This window comes from Mandrillus leucophaeus, unplaced genomic scaffold, assembly GCF_000951045.1.
Source record: "Mandrillus leucophaeus isolate KB7577 unplaced genomic scaffold, Mleu.le_1.0 Scaffold699, whole genome shotgun sequence".
Classification (NCBI taxonomy): Eukaryota; Metazoa; Chordata; class Mammalia; order Primates; family Cercopithecidae; genus Mandrillus; species Mandrillus leucophaeus.
In genome coordinates this window covers 373,986-385,714 of record NW_012107574.1, presented here as the reverse complement: position 1 = coordinate 385,714, position 11,729 = coordinate 373,986, and the positions used below count along the sequence as shown (strand labels likewise).

The window sequence follows — 11,729 nt, the reverse complement described above, 5'->3', positions numbered from 1 at the left end:
CTAACCTGACAGACATGGTGAAACCCCATCTCTACTGAAAATACAAAATTAGCCAGGCATGGTGGCACATACCTGTAATCCCAGCTACTCGGGATGCTGAGACAGGAGAATCGCTTGAACCCGGGGAAGCGGAGGTGGCAGTGAGCTGAGATCGTGCCATTGCACTCCATCCTGCGCAAAAAGAGCAAAACTCAGTCTCAAAAAAAAAAAAAAAAAATAGTACAGCCAAATGAGGAGAAGAACACCTGTGAAGAAGAGTAAAGAAATTGCAGTTGTTTTTCTGAACAGAAGGGTGGCTGTTGGACCACTTGGGCAAAGGCTGGAATGATACATTTTTGGGCCAGAATTGAAACCTTACCATTAGATTATACAAAATTATAAATGCACCTATTTTGTCAATTCTTGCAAATGAGTTTTGTTAAATGTTACTAATTTCTTGTCATAGGAAATACATTAGAAAATAATACTCTTTTCTACAGGAAAAATATTTTTCCATACCTGAATTAAACTGCCACTTAAGTCTGCTTTATAATTGAAACTGAGCTTCTTGTGGATTAACATTACCTGAAATTAACAAATCTCTCTTCTTTTTATATGCAGGCAGCTATTTTCAAGTTCATCACAAGCTTTTCTACAGAGTCAGAAAGTACACAGCTTCTTTCAGTCCATATCATCAGACTCCCTACACAGTCTCAGTAAGCATCCTCTGTCCCTCTGTGGAAGTCTTTTTTCTTTGTTGGATTTTATTGCTTTACCATGTCATTTTTTGTAGGTTTGTCACTTTAGTTAAAGCTAAGGAATAGTGACATACAATTATTTGTCATTTTTAATGAGTTTTACACTGCAGTTTTAAAGAAAGTCATGTATAAAAGCTAATATAACAGAGCAGACTGATTCCAAGGTAAGGTCTGAGTCTCTCTAGACTTTGGGGTGTGGCCAGTCCTTCATTTCCTGGGCAGGAACTGTCCCGTCACCGGCTGGAGACCTTACAGTGCCACGTGCTGGTGTATGATCTAGTCTGTCTTCCTCCTGTCACCGGTTTCCAGTTGACCTTTCCAGCCGATCAGACAGAAAACATTAGCCCTATTCTTCTCACTCTGCCTCTTTGTTTTCATCACGGAAAGGACAACCCATGCCAGACAAAGGATGTCTTCCTTTATGTCCCTTCCTTACCATCCCCTTGTTTACAGTTAGGCCTTTCTTTCATGCAAGGACTATTAAAGGTAAACCCTCACTCCTCTCAGATTCTAGTTTCCCACTCTAATGTATCCCTGGATTATCACAAGGATAAATGTGTTAAATTCCTGGTTGGTCTGAAATTCAGGCCCCACTGTGACCTTCCAGGAGCTTCCTTCTGCTCCCTGTGCTCTGTCTCCCAGCACGCCCAGCCATTGCCTGTCCTATGTCTTTGCTCATTTGTACCTTTACTTAAACATCCATCCTTTTGTCATAGTCTGTTAAAATCACACCTGTTTTAAGGCCCAGCTGAAACATCACCTCTTCCATGAAGCTTTGCTAGTTTTTCTTATGTTCCGTATGTTGAGTTTTGCCCTCTTGTTTCAGCTTTCACCACTGTCTGCCTTGTGTTTAATTTTCTACACATCTACTTCAGCCTGCCTTTTACAAATATTTTGTCAGTAACATTGGCGTGTCCTTTAGCAGAATTTCTGCTGAACTTCAGGCATAGCTACTATGGCAGGGAACATTTTTCTTTTTTAAAACTGTCCCTCTGCTTTCAACAGAGTCATATTTTCCTGTATTTAAAGGGGAAAGAAAAACATATTTCCTAAATTTGAGGTGGGAGAAAAAGAGGTTAAAGAATAGTATGATTGAGTGTTATATAGGCTAACCTTTAAAGTTTCTCTAAGTGTGTTAAATGCTAACGTAATTATCAATCAGAATTAAAAATGTGACTCTTTTATGACTAGTTGACCAAGACACAATGCACAACTCCAGGGTTAAATTTATGTCTGAATGATAGCAACAGCATTTATTAAGAGAATCCTGATCATTCTGGAGCTATGTAGATTTAACCATCAGTGAGTGCTTTTCCCTGAGTCAAATGTGAGTGCTTTGTTTTGAACATGTATCAGTAGCATCAGTTTAATTTCAAAAAGGCATTGAATTGAGCACAAAGTTAAACTTTCAGTTCAGATGAACAGGCTGCTCAGGAAAACTCACCCAAGTGAGGAGTTCATATATAAGTAATAAACTCATCTTGAGGGCATGGTAGTGTTTAAATTACATAAGCAGTGCTAAAGAGGTTGGTGGATTTTGTTTCAAGTTTGTAAAATTAAAACACTGTATGAAAGTACAGAACTTGAGATTGTGGGAAATCTTGTCAGCCTAACGTTCATGCATATCTGAGTTGTTTCACTAGTGAATACACTGTTTTCAAGGCTCATTTGCATACACTGTTGGATTTTTTTTTTTTAAATTGACAGCTTTACCTTTTTATTCTCTGGGACAGAGAGCATCACTCCATATCCTGAAAACTAGCGCTGAAAACAAAACAATGCTAAAGTCCTGAATGAGTTAAGATGTTGAACTGTGGAGTCCTTCTGGCCTGTGTTTTAATGGAGAAGTAATCCAAAATGTGTTGCATGGGCCAGAGATGGTCCATAAATTGCTGATTACTGTTCTGTAACACGAGAACAGAAATTGAGAGTAGACACTGAGAGATTAACAATTTAACAGTGCCACAGTATTTTATTGTATTTTACAAAAGTAATGATCCACAGCAAACTGAAGATTTTAAAAAAATAAAAACTGAATCTTTACCACACCACAGATGTTTAAGAGGCACATTTCTACTTTATTTGCTCATTTTCTCATGAGCACACTGGGGCTGACAGATATGAAATGACTTGCCCCGGTCAGTCGCTCTTCAGGGAACAGCTGGCTCCTTGATCACGGTTCCCGCTCACAGTCTAGTGCTTTGGGCAGTGTCAGCTTGCCTTCTCACTAGTAGCCGTGTTTTCTTCACCACTCAGCCCCCATTCATTTTCCTTAGGTAAAAAAAAATTATTATATTTGTTTTCTTTAATTTTCCTGAAAAGTTAATAGTATTGAATACTTCCTGCAGATAACTTACAATCCTCTCTGAAGACTTCTAAGATATTAGAACACTTAAAAGAAGACAGCTCTGAAGCTTCAAGTCAAGAAGAAGGTAAATGTAGCTTCACTAGAGTAAATCATTCTGCCTGCTGATAGCCCATGGATAGAACAGTTAAGGAGTGGAGAAATTGACATATGGGAATTGCAATGTGACAGAGGTTGCATTACAAATAAGTGGAGAAAGAATAGACCGTTCAATAAATGGTGTTGGCACAGTTGATTTTCCATATGAAAAAACAGGTATAATTAGATTCCCAATTACATCATGCAGAAGACATTCAAGTGAGTAACAACTTATATGTAAAATGTAAAATTTAAATTTTTAAATGTTAATTTGGGAGGAGAAGCCTTTCTTGAACAAAGTAGAGCATGACCACAGTAGAGATCTTACTAAATTAGAGCTTCCATGTGGCAAAAGGAACCATACAGCCAGGAGACAATCCATAGATTGGGAGATGTTTGCAAGATACTTACAGATAAGACTATATCCGGACTATGGAAGGATCTTCCTAAAAAGTCAATAAGACAATCAGCCCAACAGAAATATAGGTGAAAGACATAAACAGGTGATTCTGAGATGAGGAAACCTAAACAGCTATTACATAGTGCGCAGCCTCACTGGTATCAGGAAAATGCAGATGGAAACAGGTGTCATCTCACGCTCAGCAGATTGACAAAACATTTTGGAGTCTGACATCAAGCATATGAAGCAGTGGGAACTCTCAGGCACTGCTGATGGGGTTATAAATTGACACAACTATTTTGGACAGAAATTTGGTGCTGTGTAGTGAAGTTGGAGATAATTATATGCTGCTGTCCAGCAGTTCTGCATCTGTGAAAATTGTTACACACCTGCAAAAGGGGACATGGGCACAGGACCTTGAGGCAGCATTGTTTGCAAGGGCAAATACCAGCAAATTGCATGAACATTTCAAATGTTAATAAAGTTATAAATAAATATAATGTCTTTGTACTAGGCAGCAATTAAAATAAAGGATATTTATAGTACAGTTGGCTCTCCATCTCTGCGTTGGTGGGTTTAACCAACTGTGAGCTGAAAGTATTTGGGGGAAAAAATTCTTTTTCTTGTCATTATTCTCTAAACCATATAGGGTAACAACGATTTGGATAGCATTTACATTGTAATTAGGTATTATAAGTAATCTAGAGATGATTTAAAGTATACAGGAGGATGTGCATAGATTACATGCAAATACTGAAGGACAGTTGTGTATTGAAACATGTGACAGCTAATGTGTTTATGATCACACATATATGGATAGTTAGAACTTGAACTAGAATGTTTCAACAAGTAAGGTACTAGTTAGTCTCTAGAGAGATGAGGGGGGAATGGAATGGAGGAAGACTTCAGTCATTCCTGTGATACTCTGTTTCTTAAAAGAGGCAAATATGGAGCAGTCTGGAGGGTGGTGTACCTGGGCATTTGTTATATTAACAAATACAGGTTTGAATGTTTGAAACTTTTCATTTTTTAATGGTTAAAAAGTTCTATCTGAAATTGGATGTTTTAGTTTTGTAGGGACATGCTCATAATAGACTTTCATAGTTTTGAACAAGATTGATTTGCTCTTAGGTGGAAGACATTTGAGAGGATATAAAAGGTAATTCAGAGTTTACTGTGTTTTTGAAAAATTTGCTTAAGATACCTTCTTTGTTGAGAAATGCTTAGAAGTGCTTCATACAGTCTGTCACCAGTGGTTATGATCATACAGACTAGTAGCATCCTACTGTTGGTTTTTGCTGCAGCATTTAATTTAATAAGTTAATTTTTCCTCTCTCCTAGATGTATTGCAGCACACCATAATCCACAAGAAGCATACTGGGAAAAATCCCATTGTGAAGTAAGTATCCTTTTTCTAAAACAAAAAGTGCTTTGGTACATTTTAATTAAATTTCTGATGTATTTGGCTATAATTCTGTCATTTTGCTATTTGCTTTTTATTTCTCCACTTTTTCTGTTTCCTTTTCTCACTTTTTTTTTTGGCCTCCTTTTGAGTTGTTTTTCGTCTCTACTTTTTTTTTTTTTTCCCTGTTAGCCTTGATAGTTTTACAATGTTTTTAAATTCTTCTAGTGGTTACCCTAGAGATTATATTACGTATCTTTGACTTATTAAAGTGGGATATTTGTGCTTGTACTGGTCCCAAACAATTTGAGGACCTTAGATTACTGTAACATCATTTATTTCCCCCTAACTTGTAAGCCATGGCTGTCATACATTTTAATTCTCTGTATAATTTTAAACCCCATGAAACCTTTTTGTAGTGTTTGTGTACTCATTCCTTCCTGTGTCTCTGAGCATCCACCTATGATCATTTTCCTTCCAACTGAAGAACACTTGAGTATTTCCTATAGTCACATCAGCCAGTGATGAATATACTTACATTTTTATCTGGAAAAAAATGTTTATTTTGCCTTCATTTTTAAAAGATACTCTTGCCACATGTGGGATTCTAATTGGGCAGTTATTTTCCATGAGCTTTTTGAAAGTATAGCTTCCTCATCTTCTGGTTCTCCCTTTATTTCCTTGCATCTTATTCTCTCTGCTAACCTCCAGTTTCTCCTGCAGATCACATAAAGCCATCTGTGTGATTTCTGACTCATACCATGTTAGCACTCTGCTCCTCAAGTAGGAGCCGTGACTTTCCATGTTCCGCCTCAGGGCCTTGGCTGCTCACAGAGGAGGCTGTCTCAATCCTTTTTGGGTCTGTCATTCTGGGAGGGCCCAGAGGCTCGGAGCTGCTGATGCTTCCAGCCTCCACTGTGGACTCTTCATTGCAGTCCTTTGCCATTTCATTCTCTCCACTTCCTTGCTCCTGCTTTTTGGGATTTTTTCACAAATAAACTCTGTTATTCTGGAGTCTTAATTTGAGAGGAACTCACACTTAAGTCATCTGACATCCAGAGTTTCAATCGGTCTTACTGCTGCTCTTTTGAAGATAATGTGCATTTCCCTCTGATTGCTTTTAAGGTTTTGTTGTTGTCTGGTTTTCAGCAGTTTTCCTAGCTTCCTTTGCATGAATTCTTGAATCTGTAGCTTGATGTCTTTTGATTTTAGAAAACTAGCTTTTACTTCTTCAAATATTTCTTCTCCGCTTTTCTCTTGTTCCCTCTTCCAAGACTTCAAATCCTTGTATGTTAGACTTTTCACCATGTCCCATTTTTTGTTTGTTTGTTTGTTTGTTTTTTGAGATGGACTCTTGCTCTGTCATCCAGGCTGGAGTGAAGTGGCATGGTCTCAGCTCAGTGCAACCCTCCGCCTCCCGGGTTCAAGTGATTCTCCTGCTTCAGCCTCCCAAGTACCTGGGACTACAGGTGCCTGTCATCACACCTGGCTAAATTTTTTTGTATTTTTAGTAGAGACCGAGTTTCACTGTGTTGGCCAGGATGGTCTCGAACTGCTGACTTCAGGTGATTCACCTGCCTCAGCCTCCCAAAGTGCTGGGATTATAGATGTGAGCCACCGTGCCTTGCCGTCTCATGTCTTTTAAGCCTTTTTTGTTTTTCACATTTTTTTCACTCTCAGTGCTTTAATCTGTTTTCTTCTGACCAATGTTTTCTTCATTGGTTTTCTTCATCTGTTTCCTGTTGACTAATTTTCTCCATCTATTTCCCATTTGTTGAGTTTGTAATATTAGTTTATTTTATAGTTCTATAATTTACATTTTTTTTTCTTTTCCAAATTTCTCTTCCAAAATCCTCAGTATTATATTTGTCGACCGTGTTAAGCACTGTTATCTGAAAGTCCATGTCCAATAAGTTTATCATCTGAATTCTGCTGGGGCCTATTTCTCTTGTCTGTTTCTTTGGTTTTTTGTTCTCATTATCCTGTCCCTTCATGTACTCAGTTACTTAAGTACTCATGACAGCAGTGCTCTCAAGATGTGGATTGTGTAAGCCTCTCTGTCCCAACTGTAATAAGCAGTGTATGATGATCACCATCACGCAGTGTCTAAAAGCAGAGTGTGCAGCTGTTACTACTCTTTTTAGAGACAGGTATTAATGATAAATAGATGTGTAGTGGTTTATTTCTCATAGTATACTTTTTTTTTCTTAGACCTATCATTAGGCATTCTGTGAAGAAACTAATGTATTGAAAAAAGGGTTACTGTAACTTCTTCATTGAAATGAAATAGCAGGTTACTATTGAGGGCAGATTTTCACACTTTCAGAAACTTTTCTTTGTCAGCAATATTGGTACAAGTTGTTCTCCACTGGATGGGCTTACCATGCAATATTCTGAACAAAATGGAATTGTGGATTGGAGGAAGCAAAGCTGTACCACCATTCAGCACCCAGAGCACTGTGTGACCTCAGCTGACCAGGTGTGTGGGGAGTTTGTTTTGAACCTATATAGTTAAAGCATTGCTACTCTACAAGAAAATAATTAAGTTCTGTAAGCTTTCAGTCAGATAGTAATCTGGTAAGAAGAAAGGAATGTTTAAGTTTTAGACTTTATATTTATATATGATCTAAGCTCTTCTGAGACTTGAAAATGTGTATTTAGATAACTTTTATTGCTTGTGTAAGATTAGTACACTTTAATATGACACCTTGCCAGGCACCATGGGTCCCGCTTCTAATCCCAGCACTTTGGGAGGCTAAGGCAGGAGGATTGCTTGAAGCCACACATTTGACCAGCCTCGGCAACATGGTGAAACCCTATCTGTATAAAAAATTTAAAAATTAGCTGAGTGTGGGGGTGCACACCTGTAATCTCAGCTACTCGGGAGGCTGAGGCAGGAGGATCACCTGAGCCCAGGAGTTCAAGGCTGCTGTGAGCCATGATCACACCACTGCACTTCTGCCTGGGCAACAGAGTAAGACCCTGTCTCTAAAAAATAAATTTAAAACAAAATAAAAATTTTAAAAATAATACCTTCACTGTTTAACAAGGTGTACATTAGATTGTTATGCCAAAATTTTTTGGTCTTGAAAGAATTGAAAGAAGGATTCACATTTCAATCACTGCCTTGCTATTTTTATGTAAATTTTCCAACTGACCTTTCTTCATGAATATCTGGGTCAGTTTACCGACACTTCAGAATGCATTAGGAGATGTTTGCTTTCTTAAGATTTGGGTGTGATCAGAGAGCAGAATGCTCTTAAGTATGTTTAGTGTCATATGGCCTCACAGGTCCCTATGTATATGTTACAAGTATGGAATGAAACTTCTGTCTAGAAAATTGGTTCATTAACCTGATGTTGTTTCTGGCCAACGCTCAGATCCAAATGTTAACTCTTCTTGGAATGTGTTTTTATGCATTAACGCATATTCTGAGAAATTGTAAATAGTTTCAGTCATAATTAAGGACCTATTTTCAAAGCTCCTCTGAGTTTACTTTCCCTCTCGCACTCCAGTACGTGCACCCTCTCTTCTTAGAGTTGACATAATTAAGTGTTGGCAGTTTTATCGAATTGTACTTTAATAGAAGTAAACCTACAGCAAGTGCCAGTCACTTCGTTGTGTTTCATTTTATAGTCAGAAAAAAGAATGTAGGTCCATTTTAAAAGAAAAATAGAAAACAATATTGTATTAATCATGAGGAAAATATATAAGTAATTGTCACAGAATATGTAAATTTTAGTGGTTCAGGTGGAAACTTCAAAAATAGGTTGGAAATCAACACTTGTTAGAATATACAACTGAGAATTTATCATTTTAATGTTTATTATCAGAGTAAAAATGTCAGTATGGTTTAGCTTTTGTCTGATTTGTCTTTTTTTCTTTCTGCTAGCATTCTGCTGAAAAACGGAGTTTATCTTCAATAAATAAGAAGAAAGGAAAGCCACAAACAGAAAAGTAGGTTCAATTTAAGGAAAGACAGCATATAGCCTTTGATAATAGGCCTGTTTAGTTTATGATAGTATACAACATAGTATTTTTTTAGTTAGTTTTCTTTATATTTTTAATTCTGGGTTTTACTCTTTTGATTCAAAATATTAATATATGCAGGTGATAAAGCTACTGTCAAATATTGCATTCAGTTTGGAGGGGTAAAACTCTCAGAACTTTACTGAAGGGCGAATCTTAATTGTATTTAGATTATTCCTTACTAAAAAAATTTAACTCTAAAGAGTCTTGAAGAGAATTTGGTCAGTACTGTACTGAATGTGTTTGGTAGATAACCTTATAAAAATGTTGGCAATGTGTTCATTTGGTTTAGGGAGAAAATTAAGAAAACTGACAACAGATTGAATAGTAGAATAAATGGTATTAGACTCTCCACTCCCCAGCATGCCCATGGTGGTGCTGTGAAAGGTAAGAAGATTATTTTTCTTTCAAATACCCCTCACCTAAATATATTCAGCATGATACTTACTGTATTAATAGATACTGAGCTGTCATGTCAAATCCTAACACTATTACTTTTACCTTGTGTTGATATGTACAGCAATTTCCAAATTAAACAGTTGCGAAATCAGTAGAGTTAATTTAGGGAATACATACGAGCCAGGGGGTGAAGATTGCCTTTGCCTCAGTTATTCTCACCTGCCTCTCCCTTCTGGCAGCAGGAGTCTCCCAGGTTGTCATTTTCCAGCCAGTCCCGACTCAGGAGACATTTCCCAAGGCCATGGGGGATCTCTCCTGTGGCTTTGCCAGTCATTCATGAGAGTGTTTTTATGTAAAGTCATTTTTTAGAATACTGTTGACTTCTTCATGATTTAATAACCATCCTTTATGAAGGTTTATGAGGCTTTAAGGGAATGTCAACCCTCAAATTTTTGTTATGCTAGATTTATATGGCTTCCATTTATTATATTGAGGTTCCTTTATTTTTAGGTTCAAGGTTCATTTGACTTGAGAAGTGCCCTTCTATAGCTTCATTGATTTTGTTTATCTTTACTGTTAATTATAACGATTAAAAAAGAATAAGAGCACGCAGACCTCTAGAAAAATGTTTTATCCCTGGATGCCCCTGACACATTTATGTAGTGATCCCACAAATGTGATATTTTAATTTAAATGTTATTCTAATATTAGTACATTCAGTTGTGATATAATATGAATAACCAGAATCAATTTCTTAAAAGTTTTGAGTATGTTTTTAAACTGTATATTTGTATAGAAAGACTGAATAGTGATGAAAGAAAAATGGTTACCTTTCGAATCTAAAATCATCTGGGCCAGACACGGTGGCTCACACCTATAATCCCAGCACTTTGAGAGGCCAAGGCGAGCGAATCACCTGAGGTCAGGAGCTCAAGACCAGCCTGGCCAACATGATGAAATCCTGTCTCTACTAAATATACAAAAACTGGGCGTGGTGGTGGGCGCCTGTAATCCCAGCTACTGGGGAGGCTAAGGCAGGAGAGTTGCCTGAACCCGGGAAGTGGAGGTTGCAGTGAGCCAAGACTGCGCCATTGCACTCCAGCCTGGGCAACAAGAGTGAAACTCCATCTCAAAAAATAATAATAAATTAAAAAATAACATCATCTGGCCAACTCATTGAATCACTGGAAGTGGGGGTAAAATAACATGGACAAAACCCATCTTGTCTGTAGAAGGATCGTGTAACACTTTACTGTCGCTGAGGTTCCCTCTGGTGGTGATGGCAGCATAACGGAGGAGGAAAACACTAAATGCGGAAGACAGAAGTCTGTCGGTGGACATTTGGAGGTTGATTCTGACGGCCCTCCCTGTCTCTGTTCCTTCTCTTTCTAGTTCATTTTCCATATTGCTGCCATGTTTGTTTTCTAAAATACCATTTTCTGAATGAAATTCCTGCCCTCCATAAGATCACTCTGTCTCTTGTCTCACAGTGTTTGGGAACTACTGCTCACTAAAGAAGTTTGCAGCTGTTTTTTCCGTGTTAGCCCATTTCCAGAGGAGAAGCACATGGACTTTGGTCAGAGACAGCTATGGGTTTGAGTGTTGTGCTCCCCCAGTTTTTTAAGCATGCAACCTCTCTGACGCGTTTGTTTGCTCATTTGTAAAACAGGAGTAATGCTTGCTTGAGCAGATTGTAGGAATTACATGTAAAAACATGAAGAGCATTTTCCTAGTTCCAAGTACCTAGGTGTTCAGTGCAGCAATTTAGTTCCTTTTCCCTGTTGTAATAAATTAGAGGGAAACATACGTTGTATAGGTTAAGAACTTTGTAACAGCATCACAAACTCTCATTCATTTTTTTCCTTAATTTTCAAGTATTATGAAAATAACCTCAGCATATTTAAGTTCAGTTTTATCTATTTTCTCCTCTGTATCTGTCACCGATTTGTATGTATTTTCATTTATAGAATGACTGTGAATGAAATATTTTTTGTACAGCTTGTCTCATTGATGTCGAATGCAGCACAGATATATGCCAATTCCAACTTTTAAAAAAACCCTTGGTGTATTAATTTTTCTTTGAAATATTAAGGCACCAAGGAAGAATTGTCTTTAAGCATTCAGTAAACTCAGTACATGCGCAAGGATTTATTTTATGGAACAATAGCTCATGTCATAAATTGGAGGGACATTGTCTTGAAGCTGAAAATACTGAGTCTTTCAGGTTGTTTGGATCTTTAAATAATAATATGTTTTAGCTTAAGATTTGTATTTTACTTCTTAAAAGTTTATTATTTTATTTTATTTATTTATTTATTT

At 37.3% G+C, this 11,729-nt stretch overlaps 1 protein-coding gene across 2 annotated transcripts in view; it reads left to right on the top strand.

Annotated features, from left to right (window-relative positions):
* ZCCHC2 (zinc finger, CCHC domain containing 2) overlaps window positions 1–11,729 on the top strand; it is a 68,490-nt gene that overhangs the window by 34,186 nt on the left and 22,575 nt on the right. For both annotated transcript variants that reach the window (XR_001004279.1, XM_011964384.1), the window contains exons 6-11: window positions 601–695; window positions 3,086–3,169; window positions 4,922–4,979; window positions 7,326–7,461; window positions 8,875–8,939; window positions 9,304–9,398. Coding sequence is in view for 1 of the 2 variants with exons in the window: in XM_011964384.1 (XP_011819774.1) it covers window positions 601–695; window positions 3,086–3,169; window positions 4,922–4,979; window positions 7,326–7,461; window positions 8,875–8,939; window positions 9,304–9,398 (533 nt within the window). In the remaining variant the exon portion in view is untranslated. The remainder of the gene's footprint in view (window positions 1–600; window positions 696–3,085; window positions 3,170–4,921; window positions 4,980–7,325; window positions 7,462–8,874; window positions 8,940–9,303; window positions 9,399–11,729) is intronic.